At 46.3% G+C, this 22,973-nt stretch overlaps 1 protein-coding gene across 2 annotated transcripts in view; it reads right to left on the bottom strand.

The window, feature by feature from the left end:
- Positions 1 to 134: 134 nt before the first annotated feature.
- myo1g (myosin IG) overlaps positions 135 to 22,973 on the bottom strand; it is a 29,045-nt gene continuing 6,206 nt past the window's right edge. The window contains exons 11-22 of one of the 2 annotated variants that reach the window (XM_062558446.1): positions 22,496 to 22,666; positions 22,064 to 22,134; positions 18,761 to 18,835; positions 18,492 to 18,624; positions 16,307 to 16,473; positions 15,715 to 15,922; positions 14,953 to 15,176; positions 14,258 to 14,402; positions 12,503 to 12,607; positions 11,786 to 11,899; positions 9,143 to 9,300; positions 135 to 2,294 (exon numbers count right to left, since the gene is read on the bottom strand). In XM_062558446.1, the coding sequence (XP_062414430.1) occupies positions 2,132 to 2,294; positions 9,143 to 9,300; positions 11,786 to 11,899; positions 12,503 to 12,607; positions 14,258 to 14,402; positions 14,953 to 15,176; positions 15,715 to 15,922; positions 16,307 to 16,473; positions 18,492 to 18,624; positions 18,761 to 18,835; positions 22,064 to 22,134; positions 22,496 to 22,666 (1,734 nt within the window). In that variant the 3' untranslated portion in view covers positions 135 to 2,131. Of the gene's footprint in view, positions 2,295 to 9,142; positions 9,301 to 11,785; positions 11,900 to 12,502; positions 12,608 to 14,257; positions 14,403 to 14,952; positions 15,177 to 15,714; positions 15,923 to 16,295; positions 16,474 to 18,491; positions 18,625 to 18,760; positions 18,836 to 22,063; positions 22,135 to 22,495; positions 22,667 to 22,973 lie in introns of those variants that run through there. The other variant, XM_062558447.1, reaches the window with a different exon arrangement.

Below are 22,973 nucleotides of genomic sequence, written 5' to 3'. Positions count from 1 at the left end.
CCATAGGTTTACAACTTCAGGAAATCTTAGTGGCAATATAACACTACAGAGGTGAAAAACATCTGTATGTATGAATCAAGATGGAACAGCATGAACGAATACTTAACACTGTACACTTTTAGTGTAAATATCTAAGAAATGATGCTGTGCTGCCAAAAACCTCTTGTAAAGCACATCAAAACATCTGGACATCTGTCAAGATGCTGATGCTAAAAAAAACAAGCAGAGCAATGTTGGAGAGTTTTTAGTGCTATAAAACACACAAAAGTGACATAGTTTCCATAAGCAGCATTGACATGCTGTTGAATACCAGTTTCATCACAAAACTGCAAAGGTAGGACATTACCTTTACCCTGGTTTTTTACCCTCACATTCTATGCACCACTAAGGTCACATGCACCCGTTTTGCAGACAGCTCATTTAATGGTCCATTGTTATTGTTATGGATGTTAAGTCACACTATGGAGGTGATTGTCAATGCATTTAGTTGGGATGACATCATTTGGCAGAAGATGTCTTCCACAGAAGCCCGCTTTTTGTGCTGTGATCACGTTTGAGGTATTCAAATGAGATTTTCAGAGAGATGGGCCAGGCGAGTTTATCTGTATAGCACATTTCACCAGTGAGGCCATTCAAAGTGATTCATATCGAACCAGTTAAAGAATCAAAATAGTGCGTATGTGCTTTGACATTTCAGTATTAATATAGTAGTTAATATGCAGCATGAATCCTATGGATTGATGCTGGTGCCTTTTTTTAATATCCTTATTCTTCAGACATATTACTGTTTTAAAGTAACACATTTCCAAAAGCTAATTTTACCTCCCTTTAAATAGCCAACATTGGTACATGTATTGATAGATTTACTTGGACATTATTGTTTGGAATCATTCAGCCTGTTTTTACAAATGAATGATGTTTTTCTTTATAAATGCACAGTAATTTGTTTTAGTTCAATGCCATGGCAGCAAAAACTACGAAAACATTCTAAAGTTTAATGAAACTTTTATCACACTTTAATTACTCTCCTGAAGCCCAGAGAGGAGGCGACTGTTACACCATTAGGGGGTTCGTACTTGAGGAGATTAATTAGGCTCAGTCTGTATAGTAAAAGGTTTGTTACAGGCAGAGCCATTAACCAGCATCATTTGCTAATGACATCACGAATAGAGAAGCTTCTTCTCACTGCGTCCGGCTAGATGATCCAATACTGTCGATGGTCATATTTATTCCAACAATTTAACATAACAAGGACATCTTTTTCGTACAATTCGGTGTATTAATATATATAAAAAAACAATATTTAGTACATGATATAAATACCATATCGCATTACAAGCATACAATATAAATATCATGAATATTATATATATATAAGATGCCTCTATGGACCCACGGTTGGTTTGTTGGGGAAATCAGTGTGTTGGAAAGAAAGACCAACTCAAAACTTCACACGATGAATTATTTTGGATGAGATGTTTTCATCCACGTCGTCGTGGTTGTTTCCTCACTGCAGTCCTCTGTCCTCTGTCCGAGTGCTTCATGTCCCTTACTCACATGCTGGATTCTGTCCTGAATCTATTTAAGGACGCTGAAATGATGTGTCACTCATTCATCTTTAATCAGTGATTGGCTAAACGGCTTCTTAGACCCGCCTCTTTTGGCCCGAGCCCAGCTGAGACATGCAGAGACGACATGCAGGAAAAGCATATATTTTGCGCAGATACCTTTTTTTTTTACAAATATAACTGGGTATATTCCATGTTTCAAAAACACAAATATGGACTATTTGTCAAAATAATAAAATAATAATATTTTTTTTTTGTGGCTCGAGGTGGGGTCGTGCACCATGACCCTCTATGGGCGAGACACCACTGTTTTTTGTTCAATTTTGTCTTAAAAAGTCCATCAAATATCTTGTGCAGCATTAAAAACAGCTTCGTCCTGAGTCTGTCCGGCAACCCAATTTCTCTATTTACACTTTTGTAATAATGCGGTGGACATTACTCTCCTGCAGCTCAGGATTAAGAAAACGGACTCTGCCCTTCAAACATTCAAACAATCTTCTTCCCGACCGGGTCCCAAACGCGCCGAGCTGCGGCGCTGTAGTCGAGGTCCTGAGGTCGAGCCGCTAGTCGGCGGGGACGAGCAAGACGAAACCGTCTCGGCTCTTCTTGAAGTCCGCGCTGGTTTGGCCCGCTTTGGTTTCCACGGTGACGCTCTTGGCTTTGCCCCGCATGTGGAGCCCCAAGGCTGAAGGGCAAACCTTTATGGGGAACTGGACTTTCCTTATCCTGAGAGAGAGGAAGACAGAACAGAGGTTTGTGTTACGGTTCCTGCTATGATTCCCATGGTGCCTTTTTGTTCCTCATTCCGTAATCCTCACACCTTGTTTCCTAATCCTAAAGGCCCCATGCACAGGAGAATCTGTGTTATGTCTACGATGTTTATCGTTGTGTGTGAGTGAGATCGGTCTGCTGGCAGATGACGATTAAAAGAGTGACCTTTCAACTTTAGCTGCAACTTTAGATGATTTTGGGAAATTCACCCACTCAGAAATACAAGAGAAAGCCGTGTTTCCTACTGCTCCTATCATGTGTAAAGTGAAATCAAATATTTAACAGACAGATAATGACGTATACAACTAAACAAAACACTACAACATGTATTAATTCAATCATTCAATTCAACATGTGTGTTTTATTTTCCTAATGCAGTTGTTCACCTGATTTCACATCAAGAACGCGTTCACTGGGTCAATCGGCAGCCATGCTGCGTATCCACAGCAACCAGGTTCACTACACGCCACGGGCTGAACCTGGCCGCGGTGCGTGAACGCCTTCTCTCTCCCGCCTGGAAGCGTGAACCATCTCCACATGGAGCACGTTATTGATCGCCACTCGTGGCGTGTGATGCTAGAGCTGGTGCTTGACAGCCGGGGGGAGGGAAGCGGGGCCCGGCTTGGTCGACAGGCCCAAGATGACCTGCCTCAGCCTTCGGCCTCGGCGACCCCGCACACACAAGCTGGCCTCAGGCACATGGCTCCACCTCTGCGGCGTGCGTCCAAAGAGCCTCGTACCGGATCCACCTACGCCACGGGCCGAGGCCCAGGAGGCTGTGAGTGAGTGGCTCGATGTGGATGTATTCACATGGATGCTCTTTCCCTCTTGACGGACCCTGACCCCTGGCCAGCGTGTCCAGGAAGGCCTCCGGGGACAGTGGGCGATCGGAGGTGAAAGCCTGATGCGCAGTGCAGCCCGGCAAGACCTTTCTCCACTGGAGACCAGATGGAGCGGAGTGTGAGTACTACAATACTCATACTGTCATTTGTCATCTCAAAACAAATTGGGAAACTATGTCAAACTCAGGAGTGGAGTACTGTTGTGTGCCACGTGACTTATTACCACAAAAATGCTGCCCTGTTATCAGCGTGACATTTGAGAGGAACAAAATCCATCTGCCAGCATGTTGTCGTATTTATTCTTTAACTGTTGTAGGGATAAAACAAGAGTGAAATAGAACTTTAATTACTGGGCTTTAAAGGCGCTGGAAGGTGAACTAGTTTGGACAGAACCAGGCGATTCTGATGACCCGTTTCCAGAAACAAAAAGAAGTGCATCCGTCTCTTTCAGTTCACACGCAATTCCATAAATGGGAATAAATGAAGACAAGAAGACAAAGTGTAGGCCATCTCAGACTCACCTGTGGCTTCCCCTCCATCAGAGCCACTCCCTGCCATCCCACAGCCCCCCTAGTCATCCAACCCCCCCCCCCCCCTTGGCTCAACACCCACCCCACAACGCAAGCCTGCAATTTATCCCTCGCAATCTTAATTAGCACTTCCCCCAGCTGCCTGGCAACCATCTCTGGGGCAACCGCAGCCTCTGCAGCCGGGTGAAAGCGGGCCGAGGTCACTAGAGCTTTCGGGCCGTGGGGGGGGCAAGGGGGGGAGGGGGCACCACTGGGTCCCACTTTTGCTTCACAGCATTCAGCATCCATTAAAATTACCATCAGCGTCAACAGAGACGCATCCAGCTGCCCCCCCTGCGTCTTGAGTGTCCTCAGGGGGGCACTCTGGGGAGGGGGGGGGGGGGGGGGGGGGGAGAACATGAGTCATACCGCAACAACAGCAGCGCTAACGCACAAAGAGGGACTTCCGTAAACGGTGCAACACTGTGGTCGTCCACACGCACACAGGGCCTGAATCACAGATGGGCGTCATGGCGTGTGCAGCAACGGCTTCCTTCCCATCAGCAGCGTCACTCTGAAGGAACATCACACGGGGAGAGCGGGGCTCTATCAATGAGAGGAGACCACGCACCCTCCTTAAAAATACACTGGTGTGTGACCAATGGAGGTGTTGCTGAGGAATTCATGTGTTGATCTCTGAGGCAGATTTAAAAGGCTGCACGTGTGTGTGTGTGTGTGTGTGTGTGTGTGAATCCACAAAGAGGCCTGTTGATGCCGGTGCAGTTTGGGGGTCAGTTGCTGACTCGGTGGGTGTGCCCAGGAGGCTCCGACACGCTCAAACAAGAAAGTCCCCCAGATTTAACAAGCGAGGCACCGGTCGGATGTCTTCATGAAATCTGCGCTGTCTTTGATGTGAGCGCGTGGGAATGAGCTCATGGGGGAAATGGGAAATGGAAAAATAGCTTTTCTTTTGCTCAGCAACCAAAGGGTTGGTTAGACAGAAAAAACAGGAAATCATGTTTACTGGCATATTTCATTTGTTCATCAGCCTTTCTGTTGGAATTGCATTTTGTGTAGAAAATGATGCTGTACATCTTATTGATGTCATTAAAACAAACTCCCCTGTCCCCCTGCTTCTTAAATCCACTCCACAGGGACACTTTGCATTGAAAGCGCGTTGCATCACAAACTGACGGACGACTCGTCGTGGTACTCCCTGATTGGTTTAAATCACACTCAGGAAAAACAACCTTTATTCAGGAGGGAATTACAGCTAAATCAAGTGACCACAATGCTAGATATTGTACTTACATGAAGGTCACATGGCTGGTAACTCGCCAGCGGATACAATTACATCTTTTACGTCTTTTATTATTTTACTACCCTCTTCCCTTTCCGAGTGACCTTGAGTGAACGAAGCTTTTGTAAGTCATGTGGAATAAAAGTTTATTCTGTGTGTGGTACATATGAGATACACATATTTGACGGGACCTATTGGTCATCTGACTATGAAATGTCTTTTGCGTCTGCCAACCATAACAAGACTCCTTGTGACCCCAGGGAGCACATTACAGTGTTTTGGTCAGGACACTGAAATGAAATTTGGTGAGAGCTCTTGTTATACTGAACTCTAAGATGCTGATATGTTGTGGACGTTCCTGCTAAATAACGGATTCTGGCTACGACCTGAGGCCCCTCGACCGGCCAGCTGTATGAGGACTCTGATGAAACAGGTCAGTGTTCGTGTACACCGGTCATGTCCACCTGGGTTAAAAGCTGTTGCCATAGTTACTCTCAGTGATGGAAGATGTTTTCAGATCCTGATAAAAAACAATATCAAAACACCATCATTAGCAAAAGTCCTAGATGCAAGAATAGTCAGGATCATTTACTTAAAGTATCAAAAGTACTCAAAGCTGACGAATTTCCCCCGTGACATCGGATTATTGGATTATTATGACGCATAGTTGGACTTCTACTGATTATTTTTGCTATTCATTGATTGATGGGCTGTGGGTAATTGTAACTATTTCTTTAGAAACCAAAAGTGATGCATTCACAATGTTGGTTTTGACCAAACACCACTAAAAAACCTCTAAACGAATGAAAAGCTGCACATGGAACCATAAAAAGTCTTTACGTGACTAACTGAAGCGGTCAGATGACTGTAGTGAAGTAAAACGTGTCCCCCTGAATGCAGTGGAGGTGAAGCGTAAGATGGCAGCATCAGATGCTCTAGTGACCTGCAGTAGCCCACCGAACGTGACCTCCCACAACGAGTGACTCTCCGTATGACCAACAGAGGAAACGAGAAGGCGGCAAACCGGGGGGGGGGGGTTGGGGCGCAAGCTGCCTCTCCCGCCCTCTGGTCCACAGATGAACGCATCGAGGGCAGACACTGAGGGAGGGGAACAGAGGAGCCTATTTCAGGCTTGGGATGATGACCTACAAAGTGGGTTTAGAGAGAGGCGGCCTTCTCTCAAACCGACAGGCTGCTGACGAGGTCAAACGAGGAAGTCACCAAGTCCTCTCCACAGCATCACGAGCTTCGAGGTTAAGGGAATTAAGTTGTTGTCTTGCTACTTGGAAAGGGAGGGGGGGGGGGGGGAGGGTTGACCCAGATGATTGCTATTAATGCAACACCATCCCAGGTCTTTCCATATTCATAACAGAAAAGTGCAGATTCAGACGATGCGGGAGACGGAGGGAGAGAAGCTGGGAGAGGACGGGGAGGAGGAGCCAATCCGTCCCACAGCCAATCAGGAGTGATTAGCCGGTCACCCCGGATCCCATTTGTTTGGATAAGTTCACAGTGAGCCCCCTCGGGATCTCCCCCAACATACTTCCAAGTGCAGGGAGAGAAACGGGGAGTTTGGATGCATAACATCGGGGCGTCATGGTTGCCCTGTTTCATGGGCAACATGCACCATCTGGCTGTGAACTCGGCTGCTGCTGTCTTCATCTCCACTAACGTAGAGGGGAGCAGAGCAAACAAGTCCTTCAAAACCTTATCCAAACACAAAGGGGTGAAGTGCGACTGAACCGTGATTAAAGATGGATTCAGCAGATGGCAGAGGGGTAAATAAAGATGAGGCTGTTTGTTGACTTCGTTGATGCACAATATCGCGTGTATATCAGTTAGGATTGGCCTATTACTTAATGAAGCTAGGAAATTCTCAGCCATTCCTTTTCAAACGCTGAACATCTACGTGCACTGTGTGTTTCTGCTGCAGCCTTTGGTTCAGCACAGCTGCTGGAAAACAGTCTCTGGCTCCCTCAGGTCAATAAAAACAATAAAACCCTCAAACTGCCTTTTAAATAAAGAATCCTCCTCAATCTTTTAAGGCTGGGGCGGATCATACCCTAAATCCTGCCTTTAGCCCACTCATGCTCCCCCCCCCCCCCCCCAGCTGTCCCAGCAGATGGTCCACGAGTCCAAACCCCCCCCCCCCCCCCCCCCCCAAAACACACACACGCACACAGTGAACAGTCACATGCCAACACACGCGCCGTGGTCATGTATGTCATGTCTCAGACCCAGGTGACAGGGGAAGGCGGGGGAGAGACGGGCGGATACGTACAAAGAGGAGGGGGTGGGGGGGGGGGTGGGGGGTGGCGAGAGACGCATGTGACATGGCAGGAAACCAGACAGCTCGTCCTCGCCGCCGCTGCGTGGCTTTGAAGTCTGATGTGTGACCCAGTTCTGTACGGCTCACTGTGCCTCCAGACACTCCCAGACTCCCAGTTTGATTTACAGAGACGACGCGGAATGTAAAAATATAAAACTCAAACACAATCGCTGCATTGACTGTCTCCAAACCTCACAAACTAAAATGGGTGATGCGCGTGACTGCCAGAGGTCTGAGATCTCATTTCCTGATGGAAGCGAGCACAAAAAGAGTGTGTTTGTGTGTTTTAATCCCCCCCCCCCACACACACACACACACACACACACACACACACCGCCATGCTCGCTCACTTACACAGCTCACCCCTGACTTTGTCTCATGAGTAGAGGTCACGACCCCCTCCATTCACCACAGATGGTGGCAACACCACAAAGAAACGGGAGCTGAGACTGACTCCCGATGTTTGACCCCCCCCCCTCCCCCCCCCAGAAAGCAGAAATCACAGTGAAAACCAAGTAATTGGACCGTTTTCTAGGATGAAACTTCACGGTACTTTTTGAAGATTGAAATTTCTATTAAGAGGTCAAAGTCCTTTTTGGCATCAGCTCCATTGTGATTGTTAGGATGTAAACGTCACTCACCGCCGCCGCGCACACACACACACACACGCACTACAACAAAGGGGTGTCTGCTCTGCGTGACAAACTTGTCTGTCAGAGATGAATGTGTGAGGACGGGAGTCAGGTTTATAAACAGCGATGACCAACCCGGGTCCGAGTGATGAATGTGATGAACGTCAGCGCGACTCATTCGTCATTCGGAGCGCGGCGCAGACGACGATGACGGTGATAAATGCCAAGAGTAGGATCTGCGTGATTGCGACGTGGCATTGATCGACTATATTACAACAACGGGTGTCTTTAACCAGCAAATGCTGGGCCGTTTGTTAGAGCCACGGGACCCGACCCAGAGAAGGGATCCCTCCCCTGTTTGAAGGTTACGCTGCTTTAATGTCTGCCGGAGTCATCTCATCTCAACACAAAATCAAATACATTTACATTTTAGTTCATTAAAACCAAAAGTTACCCATATGTATTTTTAAGAAACAATGGCTCAGTGCTAACTAATGTGTGTGTTTTTGGTAAAGGGTTCTTGTTCTTCTTAGTTTGTGCGCTTTCTTGACAAAGTTAAGCTGCAGACTGTTTCAACAGGAACGTCTTCATACAAGTCTAATGTTATGTTGCATTGTCTTTTTCTGTGCCGTTTTGTTAGGACTAATTATTAATACACATTGATTAGTACAAGTGATCAGCAGCGAGCAGAAATTAATTTGGTTCTTCGTATCAAAAGTTGTAATGACCAATAGGGGAAGGATAGTTTTATTGATGTTCATCACGTAGTGGTCTGGTAAGTTAATCAGTTCTTTTGAGGGAGGCGGAAGATTCAATCCACAAGCTATTATTTTTACTCATGACATTTTAAACTTAATATTATATTCTCTCTTGCTGGGATTTAAAAGAATTGTTGTCTGTGGTCAACCTTTAGTGAGAAATGGAATGAACTAAAGTACTAACTTCAAGGGTAACTTCAATAAATGTTTCCTATTCGCATGATTGTGTCTCAGTGACTAATTGTAGCTTCATGGTGGAGAGAAACGGGCTGTAACGTATTCATTTGGGGCCACAATGTACGAGCACTTAAATAGCTTTTTATTTGCAGCAGACGGAAGGACCCGACAGAGGAATAATGCTTCCTGTGATGGAGAGCCTCAGTCACACGGAGAACGTTGATGTGGGACAGACCGTGTGGCTGCGTGAACTGACCGTGTGAAGTGGTCCACCAACGTGCCCACCAGCTCGCCCACCCGGTCCTGGTTGGCGCACAGCGCCCCGCGCTGCAGGCACAGCAGGACGTCGTCCTGGGAGGACGTGTGGAGCGCCACCATCTGGTCCACCCCGTGGGTCACGCTCAGCCCCGTCAACTGTGGAGGGACACGAGCGGCAGAAAGTCAAGACTGCGTCACGACACCCACCTCGCAGCACGTGTAGGACCACGGCGGGGGAGGCGCTCAGGGAGGCCCTGTTAACACCCTCCTCCCTGCACCTTCCGGAAACAACAGCACGACGGCACAATGCTGCCTGCACGTATCAGAAACTAGAAAAAGAATCCATGGAACATGGAAAACACAACAAATAACTCTGCATGCTGACGTGACACACCGTGACATTCAATGTCACACACTCGAGCTCTGGGAATTCTTTTATATAAGAATGTCAGGATTAGTAACGTTAGTACCTACAATACCTTATTAATTTAATACACTGAGGCACAGTACATCCAGGATCAAAAGTCACACCAAGGATGAACCCAGCGGATTATTTCTGCTCGGTATGTAGGGTGACAGAAACGTGTGGTGGGGGGGGCAGCGAAGGGGAAGTAGTGAGGTGTGACCCAGTTGGGATGATGCAGATATTTCGCTGGAGGTAAAGTACTATTGAAAATATTCTGTCGCAAGTGGATGGTCTGCATTCAAGATGTAACTTAGCACTCATTATTCACAATTACACAAAGATTGTAGCTTCTAAATATTGATAGATCAAGCTTTCATCACATTAGCCTCCATCATTTATTAATTCATTCTTACTTTTTGTTTTGATATTCTAAATCTGCAAAGTAACTGAAGTAGTCAAATTAATACTGTAGTAGCAGGTCAGGAGTAAACATTCACAAGCTTTTCTTTGGATAAAACCCCCAACAATGCTTTCCTTGTTCCCCCGTCCGATGGGTTTAAGTCATGGACACGGACTTCAATTATTTCAATTGCAGAGACATGTTCTGTGAATGAATTGAATGGAATTCATTTTCTACTGATCGATTACACAGCTCAATACTTCACCTACGTGAGAATGTATTTGGTCTTTGCAAAGACAGAGTCACAGCGCGTCTCTGCCTCCTCGATTCAGGCACAACACAAACCGTGGTCGGTGGTGCATCTGGACCTGGATGAGACTCACATCCTTCACCCTGAGCAGCACATTTGAAGGCATCGGCTATCTTTAGCCAACCCACTGCTGCATAATGATGGGTTACAACCCTCCGGCATGTTGCAAACTCTCGCTCTCGCGCGCTCTAAAACCACTTCTGGACGTCCAGCTGTGCTGACTCATTGTTTTCCCAGCAGGTGTCGTTGGTCTTAAGACCAACGTTCCGGGAAATGACATTACAAACAGTAGAGAACAGGCCTTTGTTGATTTTGACATTAAGGTATCATGGTACCTCGATAAAATGACCACAAATTACATTGAAATGTAATACAGTGGACGGTGATACGTGATAAGAGAGGTTACTGATATTTGGCTATGGCAAAGCAGAAAAATAGAGCTTTTCGTTTCGTTTCTGCCACTTTGGAGTTAATGACGATGTGATCTCCAAGCACTTAGGCAGCTGTACTTCTTTGTCCTCTCTTATTTGACTGAGCAAAGACGCAGGTAGTCACTACCGCCTCTTGGGCTACCTTGTTAGTGACGTAACGTCACCACGTCACATTCTGTTGGTAAAGGGAGTAAATCAAATCCCAGCTGTCCACAAGGTCCCGGCCCAACATTTCATTTCATTCAGGAACACATCACAGCACGGAGAAAAAAAAAATGCTGCTCTCAAAGCTATTTCAAGGAACCCCAAGCATCAGATTAAATAAAGCTGTGGTCTCTTCGCTCTTCACTTTTAGAGCCAAGCGGCCCTGAGAGATGCCTGATCCACTTTCTCCGGTCCGGTGGTGAATTGAGCCGAGCGTGGCCCAGATTAGAGGAGCCTTTAAAGCTAAACACATCTGTCACACACCACCACGGCCTCACACGCCCCACCTTGTACCCAAGAGACACACGCCGGGTTGTTGGTTTGAACCCTGGCTGCTCCATGTCCCGTGTCAAAGTGTCCTCGAGCAAGACACCTGACCCCTAAATGCTTAATTTAGCTCAAATTCTTAAACCGTGGGTTAAAAATGCAATATAAGTTGCTTTTAAGAAAAGCGTCAGCTAAATGACGTGTAATGTATTGAACAGATATTTTTGACACTGAAATTTGCTGTGTAGATGCAACTATGAAACGCAATATTTGAAGTACTGTAAACTCAAGTATTTTAGTAGGTCTGAATAATAATGTTAAGTTTGGGAAGCACTTTGAGCAAACTTCTTATCGCGAGTCGACACCACACGTTATCCATTAGTTGAGTACACTCAAAAAAGCTTTGCAGCTGGATGCTTGATGAACTATTCAAAGTATTCTCATCTTTTTTTCCTTTTTTTGGAGTGAACGCGCTCCCTCCAATCTCGACAAATCAGGTCAAAAGCCCCTCTGAATTAAAAGGAGATACACACACTGTCCTGACATAAAATGAAGAAATCTACGACCTTTGTTTCTAGATTTCTTTAGTGCTACACAAGTGTATCTCCTGTGTGAGTACTTACTGCATCCAAGGGAAGCCTCTTCAAAACCTTGAACTGCTTCCTTGGCTCCAATTTGTAGACGTACTTGTCTGTGATGAGCATGCATCGGTCGGTGCTTTTGTTGAATCTATTCACCTGAGAGAGCAGAGGAGGGACAAGAGAGGAGGATGAAGCTCCACGTATTGTGTTAGTTTTTTTGTTTTTTTAGGTGACCACAATTCTCAATTCGAACACACGTTTCCGTCATGGAGCAGCAAGTCACAAAACCAGACCAAAGGATGGATGGAAGGATCCGATACCAAGACAAAGGCTCTGGTCACTTCATCAAAGCAGATCTCCAAATATGCTTTGCCTAAAGCTGCAGAAAAGCCTTCTCACTGCCGTATGTAATAAGCAAAACATGGCCCTTATAACCCACAGGGAGACCATACCCGTTAATCATAAGGTGTGATACTAAGCAGGGCCTGGGCTGAGCCCATTTGGTGCCGTCCCAACAGGCTCACGCTACAAATGAAAAGGACGTCCTAAAAGGTCAAGTCTTTCATGATTAATCCTCTGATTATGTTCATCTAACTTCTGTGTGAAATATGAAAGACAAGCCGACACAAAGGAGACAGTGAGGGGGAGTAACAGAGAGAAAAAAATCCCAAGGCTACCAGGAAGCAGCAAGAGACAGAGACTGCTTGTTCAAATCAGACATTTTCATGGCAGGGTTATGTTTTTTTTTTTCTTCTGTACCTTCCTACAGAAGCCAGAGAAGAGGACCTGACTGTGGTCGTCTTTGTTCCTCAGCTCCTTGGAAACGCGGATGAAGCCGGAGCTGGTCTGGGGGCAGTCCCTCACCTGCACAGATCAGAAGCCCATCGTTAGTACACAGAAGCTACAGCGCGGCGCTGTGGGAGAGCGTTCCCGCCGTTAGTCGTAACACTCTGGGTGACCCCCACTCAGCCTCTTTTTATCGCTTTAATTCCATAAGCAGCAGATCAAAGCCTGCGGCCCCCGGGTTGTTAGCAGACACGGCGTTTGACGGGCCGTGTGGGGGAGCTAAACGGCCTGATGAGAAACGCAGTCGGGGGGGGGGGGGGGGGGGCGCTAATCTCAAGCCGTTTCACAATCTCCCTCCTACAGAGGGGAGCCGTCACTAGAATGTCTTTGCATTAAGGTTGCTAATATATTACGGCCCCTAAAATGAATTCCTCAGAACATTTCATCGAAAATGTTTAATATTTTCTGAAGATGCTTTCACACTGAATAAAGGACGGCGTGTGCACATGTGACTCCCTGTTAGCTGGATCAAATAATGGTGTAAATCGCTTCGGAAAATTTGATTAGGACGATTACAACACGGATTTCTGAGGGTTTAAAATAAATGAAGCAAACTTAGCGAACCTTGTTGTGTCGTTGAAGGTTTTCCGAGAATAAACAGCATAAAGTAATCGGTCTAACTTCCCCTTTTTCATGTTCACCAGAAAGTCACGAGCCAAAGCCACTTCAGGCGAAAACAAGCCCCGTTTCAGGCCGCCCGCACACCGCATTACACGCACTTCTCTCGGGATCTAACAACCAGCTGGTGGAGCCGGAGCCCTGAAGGAGGCCCGGCGAGTCACGGGCCGCCGCAAACAAACTAACGAGGGGAGGGGAGTGGTCTCGGTCATGCTCTCGGCCCCCCCGAAGCCGTCCCTCAAGCCCCCCCGGGCCAACAAACCCCCTCCGATTAGCCGTTAAATGAGCCGACTGTGGGGTCCGTTGAAGGGGGGCAGTGTTCGCGAGCAGCATCCCCCGTCACATGCGCCATATACATTCACAGCCGTGCCGGGTTTTGTCGTCCAACACACTGCTGCTCATTCAGGTCTTGTTTGTTGTGATTCCAATGGATTTCCCCCGTTATTCCCGAAGACGGGAATGGGCACTTTGTGAGCCCGTTATGGTCCTCGTGTGGCGAGGAGCGCTTGGACTCGGAGAGTGAAGAGAAAAGGAGGAGAAAACACTTAACTTGAAAGATATTAACAATGAAAGTGTCCGAGCGGCACGGGGGGGGTTTATTATTCTTTCAAATTTCATCCTCACTCACAATTACAAACGAAGCCCTGGATCAGTGCATCTTAACCTTCAGACTTTAAAAAAGGCAGAGCTTGGTTCGCTCGCTTCCAGTTTTTTCTGCAGCCACTTTTGTTGCTTTATCTTGGATGCACACTCGTGATCTGGCACACTCACCAACAAGACAACCCAGGCAGAAAAAGAGGACCAGCCAATATTTTTTGGGGAGTCAGAAGAGAGGATCAAGAGGGATTACTTTTGTATGAGTCTGTACATTGTTTTTTATGATCATTCAGCCTTGAAGGGTGGGAGTGTGTTTTGTTCTGGTAAGGAGGTACAAGAATGTGTTGTCTTTTGTCTTGCAATAAAGATTAAACATATTCATATTGGGATAGCGATGAAAATAACATTTAAGGGTCAGCACTTTATCATTTTTCCTCTGGTACATCTTCTTACGCTGGATAAGTAGTCCCTCTCCCAGGCTCGGCTGACTCCCCAATCCTTCCTCTCTCCACCCAGAGCCGTCAGGGCCGCCACCTTGGCCCGGACCTCCAGCATGTCGGACGGAGGGATGTTCTTCACGATCTGCCTCGCCCACCACCTGACAACAAGGGAGGAGAACCGGCCAGAATGTTAAGTGGGTGGAATAATACATCAAAGCTGCAACCTAAATAAAAAACAATACAGTCGGAGGAACTGCTTCAAGGTCTGCAAGGGATAAAAATAACTTCTATCCCCACATTACTGTATATCTGTGCTGATCCAAAGCTCACACACCCACAGAAACTGAAAACACCATGCACAGCTTTGGTAGAGACCTGTCAATCACAAAGTAGCCACACCCTCAAATCACACCCTGCTTTAGGGTCCATTTGAATAATACTTGGAATTCGAGATTGAGACCATAAATGTTACAACATTTAATCAGTTAATACATCAAGATGATAGTTATTTTGAGTTAGACTTCTATATAATCATCTTCGTACCCATAGGGGGCGCTCTCTGGTGGACATTAAAGAGAATACAGGTTTAAGGAACGTACACCTGTATCTCACTAAAATTTGAAACATGGCTGAAGACTTGATAGTAAACAGAAACATTTCCCTTTGTTGTTGCTGATGATGTGCGGGATTCACCGCGTGGGATCTGACCTGCGATGCAGCATGACGGTGTTGTCGTGGAACTGGGACAGAGCGGCGGGCGGCGTCGGCCACTCCACGCTCCTTCCGTAGTCGGCCGTGGTTCGCACATTAGCAAACCTCCTCTCCACTTCCCAAAAGTGGGCCTTCACCTTGTAGCGCTTATAGCAGCCCATGATGGCGTAGATGGCCTTCATACGCCGGCACCTCTTTCGAGCCAAAGCCCCTCGCCAAACCTTTTGGGGAAGAAGAGGGACGTGTTGAAGACAGGAAGCGAGAGCGAAGTGATGACAAGCGACCCGCTGAGAAGCAGAAGAACTCGTGCTCCAGTTAAAGAACCAGACTTGTCTGCAGTCATCAAAGTAGGTCAGGAGAGAGAGAAAGAAAGAAGGCGAGTGAAGTAATTGAGTGTAATGTAACTTTAGCTTTGGATCTCATTAATTATCCCAATTATTGTAACAGGAAATTAGAATTCAAGCTGGCAGATGAATTTCAGTCAAACTTCACCATGAGCCACCTATTCATGAGGCTAAGGCGAAAACTGCTCGGGACGGGAACTGGAGAAGATAACGTTGCAGGGGATTAACTGAGATCACATGATCTGCTCGTGACATTAAAAAAGGTCTGTGACTCTTTGTTGTGCTGTAGGATCAATAGATCCTTATCAAAGTGCGTGCAAGGTCTTTATGCATCTGGGGAATCCAACATTTCCAGTCGTGCTTTGGATGAATACCCCCAAAATAAAATAGAGATTCTGTTGCTAATATGGCCGACCTTCTGCAGGAAGAGCACCAGGATGGGGATGAGGGCGGCCCTCTCCTGCTCCAGAGTGAAGAGTGACCGCGGCGTTCGGACAAACAGCTTGGTGAGCCCGTACGCCACGTCGTCCTGGAAACCGTGCTGGGTGACGATGGCCTCCACGGCCTCCCTGTCCGAGTCCATCAAGTGGTTCGGCCAGGTGTACTCGCACGTCATTTTATACCTGCGACAACAAGAGTTTTTTCACTTGCTTGGTGCTCAGTGGTTTTAACTTAAAGGGAAACCAACGTTGCAATGATTTAATTACCATCAGGTTACTGTCAAAGAACAAAAAGAGTTATCAAGTTGCATTGTGGGAAGTTTTGGATCAGGTGGATCTCGATCAATATAAAAGTAACTAAAAGCAAAGATAACTTGTCCTCTCCCATCATACCTTGTGGTAGTAGTTTTAGTTATAATGTCATCATAGTAGTATGGTGTTCTGCATAGTTTGTTTAATTCTACACCCCTGGTGGTCAAATGAGCAGCTGTCAGACAAAAACATGACCACCTGACCAAGGGAGGACGCTGCAGAACCCTTGCTTCACAGAGCATACCGTTCTCTTACCGCTGCAGGACGCGAGCGTAATGCTGCCTGTAGGCGAAGCCCGCTCTGCGCACCATGACGTTCTCCATCAGGCCCAGGTAGGCCACCTGATGCTGGCAGCGAGCGTCGTCGAACAGCACCGGAGACTTCATCTCGTTGGGCTTAATGCACCGCACGTAGTAAGGCTCCTGAAAGACAATAGAGATGTGGGAAATCCTCTTGGAAAGGAAGATGAGAAATCATCTCTCGATAAGACAACAACAAATGCCTTTTCTTTTGTTTCCCTTGTGTATCAACTCACAGAAATATACGTACAGTACTGAAGGAAATTAAAGTAAAGGCACGATGAAGGACAATGAAAGAACAGCATAGCAAATCAAATCCAATGTACAAATCCTTTTTCACTGATTATATGTTTGAAATGACTGTCAACAATTGAAGCTCATTGGCATAATTTGGGGGGCAGGACCACGCCTCCAACACGCCTATTCCGGTGACCCAGTAAATACCTCCCTAACCCACTATTTCCGTCCCATTGACGCATTCCAACCCCCAACCTCCCAACACTTTTTAGACAAACCGATGTCACTGAGCCTGATCCCACTTTCACCAGATGCTACAGCGAGCGGCTGACACGTCTATTGTTCGACAGCGCGTTTAACTGCCCATCACATCTGGGAGGGCGTCCTCTCACAAACAGAGACGCCTGCGTTCTCACTGTCTCTCACGGTACGTGAAAACAGTGAAACCCGGACACTGCATGCTCGCAAACACTGTCATCCATCATATCATCTAGAGGGGCAGGATGGTGCTCCGGTTCAGCAGCAGAGGGACACATCCGCTCTTTGAACGCGACCTGAAGGATGCCAGGAGAGCTGCCTTTGATTCCGCCTCAGCCACATGGAGACGAGACGCTGCAGCAACCTGACAGCAGGCCGTCCCAAAATAACGGCAGCAAAGGTGGTCCAGCACCACCTGCTCCTCCACCTGCCCCTATCAACTCCACACAGCCAGAGGGGAGGAGGACGAGCGAACTGCAGGATCGTTACTCCCCGACATCGAAAACGGCACATTCTTTGTTACAAATGTAAATGTGTGACGGCCTCGCGCCGCATCCCGTCTCGTCATCCGTGGTGGGGAGCCGTCCTCCCAAAGAGGAGCTTTGAGCACACAAACACACTGGCAGCCTCAGAATAGCCTGTGACTCAATGAGGCTTAAGAGGGACCAGAACAGGCAAAAGAACATCATCTTCCTCACGCTGGCAGCAAGGTGAAGAAGAGCTAAATACTTCAACTCCCACAATGTGATCCCAAAACGTCATTCTGCGCTTTAAACAGAAACACAAAAGAATATGATCAACATTGAGTGACATGTTGGTATCTGTATTATATGAAAATGCTTATGCCACAAAAGGTATAATGTCAAACCGCAGTAACTGGCTGCGTGGTCAACTCAAAGCAACATAGCTGTAGACGCAACTAGCCTAATGCTAAACAACATTTACCTACAGTTAATTATATTTCTTTATTCAAACATATTCATATTTTGATGAATCTTTACTTTCACGTTCCATACAACTAAATAAAAGCAATTAGTCAAATCTATTAATCAACAAGCTACAAATTGTGCTAAAGTTAGCTAGCTTAGCAGTATGCTACTCACTAATTGTTTAGCTAACTAGACGGCTAAAGTAAGAAATGAATCTATAAGCATTAAACAACATTTTGGGAATTAGTTATTCCACATAACCAAAGAGAAAAGCTATTGCCAAGCTCATCGCAGCTGGTTAAGCTACCTTGAATTACATAAGGTTATCAAAATAATATCAATGTTAATATCTGATAATTATCACCTACCAAAAAATAATTGCCTTACTATTTTTATCAGAATAAGTTGCTTGAATGGACATAAAAGCGCAAATGATCTATTATGTGCGTTCTATAGCAGTGGTCTATGAAGGTAAAATAACCAGCCTAAAAAGTTAGAAAATGAAGGCATTACAATCCTACCATCAGTCACACTGCTTTCCAACCAGCGTGAAAAGACTAAAACGTCATGTTATGGATCCTGCCCTCTGCCTTTGTGCTTTTTTGTCAGCATCATGTAACTTTCATCAGTCTGATAAACCGCCCACACCAACCACAGCTTCCCCAAAGCGTTAAAGGCAAGGGAAAAGGAAGTACTTCTTGAGCCAAAATTACTGACCTTGCATCCCAGTTTATCCACCAAGGCCACAATGGAGTTCTTGAAGAGGGTGGCCGCGGTCAGAGGTCGCTTGGTGACCTCTGTGATGCTCAGCTGACCATCTGGCCACATCTCCTTCAGGACTGGGTTGGCACTACGAGAGAGCGATGGAGAGAAAGGAAGCAATGGAGGGCGTCAATAACTGGGTCAGCACAGGAGTGATGGGCAAAGAACTCACTATACACTCAACCCAGTTTCTGAAAAGTCAAGAGCATCGTGATATTTGGCACCTGTTGTACATGAGACGCTTGAAATCTTGGAAAAGCAGGTCCTTGTTCTTTTCCAAAAAGCCATCGACGGAATATCTGGGATGGATGTAGAAGGAAAAAGGGGAAAGTCATTGATGGGGCTCCAAAGAAGGAGCAACATCCCACTTGAGAGCATTTGGAGTGAAGTGGCGTGTCAAAAAGAAAAAAGATGTTAACATGACAAGGTAGTCTCAGTTTAAACAGCAGTCACTAAAAGGGTCACTATCACTATTTTAATGGACCCCACTCGACTTGAAATGATTCACAGACCTCAGGCTAGACAATTCACAAATTGGGAACCAGCTCAAATTTCCTTGCGGCTCCAGATTTGAAGCAGAAGGAAAAAAACTGTCTACTAAATAATCTGTCTGCCTTTTTTGATTTTTTTGCTCAGTAGGTTTTAGTGAGGCATCAGCGGGAGGTCATGGTCATACAGTTACATAAGCCGTGCAGCCCGGGGGGGATGAGAGTAGTGTAAGCATTTCCTCAATAAACCTCTCCCTCTACTCTCTGGTCAACGATGTAATAATAAATTACAAAATGTAGATTTAGTACAAGCATTCCAAATCCTACTTTGTATAGTACTATCCACTACCAAAACCACTTGTTCCAGAGACAAATGAGTGATTATTAAATGAATAAATTTGCTCTTGAACTACTAGTGGCCAAACACTGAATACAGACCCCACCAGAGTGAAGATGATGAGATGCTTTTACATGAAATCTAACTTCTTTAGAGCTCAAACACTTATTTCAATGAAATCCGGTCACAGGCCAACAAGCGTGTGGGACAGTAGCTAATAGTATGAATGAAGTATTCAAATCCTTTACTTGAGTCAAAGTACAGCATTGTAAAAACTACTCCATCGCATTTAAAACTCAAAAAGAAAGAACCTAAAAATGTGGAATAGCTAAATGTAAGTAGTACAGTAACAGACCTCCTAGTGTTTCCTGTATGCAGCGTAGTTACTTCTTTCAGGTGAGGCTAGTGTTGTCTCATACACACACACACACACACACACACACACACACGTTCTACACATTCTCTCTGCATATCTCCCTCCCATGTCACATGTCGCCTGTGTGGCCCGGGGGTCCTAGAACGTCACATTTGAAGTGCAAAGAAGCAGAGGCTGGCTAAGACAGATGTGTGCTGTTCCGCACACGGGAAACCAAACCACCTGACCAAATCCCAGGAGAGCTCGCAAGAGAGAGAGAGAGAGCAGTCAGGACAACAACATGACCAGCCACAGCACTCATTTACAAGGACAGGACCGTGCTAGGACAGGAAGGACAGGAGAGGACAAGGCAGCGAGCCCTCCAGAGACGTGGGGATGATTCAGAGGGAAGTGCATCCATGTATGAAGGTCAAGGCTGCATGGTGCAAGGACAAGGATGTGAGGTTTCTCTAGCCCTGGAGTTGTGCAGCTGGGCGAATGTGACTTGCATCTCATGGCTGCTCAAAGGCCGGAATACTGCGGGGGAATTAGAATGTGGATGGCAAAGAGAGTCAGGTGGGGGGGGGGGGGGGGGGGGTGGAGTACAGAGGGAGGAGGAGAAGAAAAGAGGAAACAAGAAAGAGGAGGAGCAGGAGGGAGCAAAGTAGGTCAAAGCTTGAGATGGTGGTGGAGGGGGCGGGGCCAGAGGCGGGCGAGGATGGGATATATTTAGCCAGCGGACTGAGATGTGGTAGGGTGGGACAGGGGAGGGGGGGGGGGCGATATACCAGGGGTGACAGCCCAGAGAGGGCGGCCCTCCACATGACGGGCTGACATGGACTCGTAGTGACAGGGACCGCCATCTGTCATCACTGCTGCATCACGTGCTCTCTATCCCGCCCGCCCTGCTAGTGCACTCACTCCAGTACTGTACTTAAATATATATATGGATTTTATAAAACATTACCTGTCCATCTTCACACGCAGAAAATGCATCTGCAACTTGACTTACTGTGAAGAACTTTTTAAGTGGTTTCTGTTCAATATTGATGCCTCTCAATGACCTACATCAGCAAACAAGTCCATCCCCGAGAAGATTGGCTACTTCCATAAAGTTATTCCTAATGCTCGTCTTCGGTGGCAGATTCCACGTGAATCATATGAAATCATATCAGACCGCGGCAAACAGGCCCTGACCCAGCGTCTGATCCAAGAGCCTCTGACCTGCAGCAGGATGCTCGTAACAGATTAATCCTTCAAAAAAATACCTCTCGTGTTTTCATATGCTGTGATTTGATTTTCTGTTTTGAATGGGAGTAATCTGGATCCTTTGGTAAGGCATTCCTCACTCATGTCAGACTGACAGACTTGATAATGAACTCAGAAGAGTGCAGATCTCTGCACATTGAAAAGTTGGACAACAAATAGCCTTATATTACATAATCCCATTACGTCTCTCCATGTTATTTGATGCTATTTGCTTTTGATTTTCTAAATCTTTTAATCTGGAAAGCACTTTGTTCTGAAGCTTGAAAAATGCTTAAAAGAAAAACTGATGATCTCATGGCGGAAATAATTAAATCAACCCAAACCGACTACAACAGTTAACTGCTGGAATGAAAACTGAATGACATCAAATATAGTATTTTAACCCTCACGGTAGTTATTTTCCACTTTTAGTTGAAAATTGGTCCTTTTACTGAAGAGAAGCAGTGAAGGGAGCAGTCATTGTCTGTGGGAGCCGTCATGAGCTCCGCTGATGGATGAAATTGCTCTGCTGTCCCAGTGTGTGTTGGACATGGTGTCAGCCCGGCTTTCCCCCGTGTCGAGGACCCTCCACAGACCCCACGCCACTTCTCATGGTGCCACATCTCGCTCAGGCAAAATTGTCTCATCAGCTTGCTCCACCCCCCCCTCCTCCTCCTCCTCCTCCTCCTCCTTCTCTTCCTTTCGTGCTTCCTTGACATATTCGTGTCCTTCCCCGCTCTAGATCGAGGGCAGTGCACGTGAGCGGAGGGGAAATTATCCTCAAACCTTGCTGGCTCGAGGCCTCATCCGACCAGTGGCGTTTAAATCCGGTGAGCACATTATAGAAGTGGAGCAGTGATGGAGAAGGAAACCCAACAAACCTCTCTAGTCCGTGAATGATAAAAAAATTAAAAAAATAAAATGCAAAAAAGGGGTGCTTTCGGATGAATGCTAAAAAGCCATAATGCATTTGTTTGGTAGGGTTACAAGTGAGATTTAACCCTAAAGCTGTAAACATCTTGTGTTTAGAAACCAGTGCCTTATGTTCATGCCTCTAGTTGTTGTGTTGAGTGAAAGCATGAATGTGTGAGCGACTCACGTTACGTCTCCAGCGTAGTGGCGGATGCGAAAGTGTTTCTTAAAGTCCAGGCTTTTGTCGGTGGGGCTGAGCTGGAAGTGAAGAGAGGCCGCTGTGAGTGTCAGAATATATATATATATATATATATACACACAACATATTATGACAGTCTGCTGTGTATAGGTAAACGATGGCTGCACTTATTGAAAAAGCATCTCATGCCGTCTCTGCTAACAAATATCTGCAGAAGCGCATCTGCGTTCTCCCTTTGTTAATTTGAAGATGAAAAATACTTCATGCAAGAATTTTTAATCTCGTTCTTTATTTTATTTATTTAAAATACTCAACAATATGTCCCCCTTTTCCATCTAAACTCAGTGAAATTACAACTGCGTTGTCTAAACAGCGTTTAAGTTTCATGGGGGGGGGGGGGGGGGGGTAGTCTGTTCTCACCGTGCGGGAGGTGTAGTGGGGGTGCTGGGCCAGCTTGGTGTCCATGCTCTCCAGGCAGACCGTGTCGGTGACATTGCCAACGGTGAGGCAAGCCTCATCCAGAATGGAGATGATGCCCTTGTGGGGCTGCTCCACCAGGTCCACGATGATCTGGTTGTTGAAGTAGTCAATCTGCGGGTCAACAGCGTGATTGTTGAGTCGGAGGGAAACGCCCGGATGTTAATGGGTCATGGTGCTGCAGGCTTGTTTAACAGGTTTCTGTTTGGCATGTGTTTATTATAACTTCCACCTCATAAGTAATATTCATGACACTCACTGTTACATTTTGTATTTTCAACCAAGACATATTCCAATATTGTTGTGCCTCAGTGACAAAGAGGGGCCTGACATTGGAACAGCATTGAGGGAGAACGTTGCAGATAGAAGCCGCTAAACCGACTGTAAATGTCCACTGTCCATGTGCTGATCTCGCCGCTGA

The sequence above is a fragment of the Pungitius pungitius genome, chromosome 17 (assembly GCF_949316345.1).
Source record: "Pungitius pungitius chromosome 17, fPunPun2.1, whole genome shotgun sequence".
Taxonomy (NCBI): Eukaryota; Metazoa; Chordata; class Actinopteri; order Perciformes; family Gasterosteidae; genus Pungitius; species Pungitius pungitius.
Note: the sequence above shows the minus strand (reverse complement) of the source record. Positions and strands in the feature narration are given on the sequence as shown.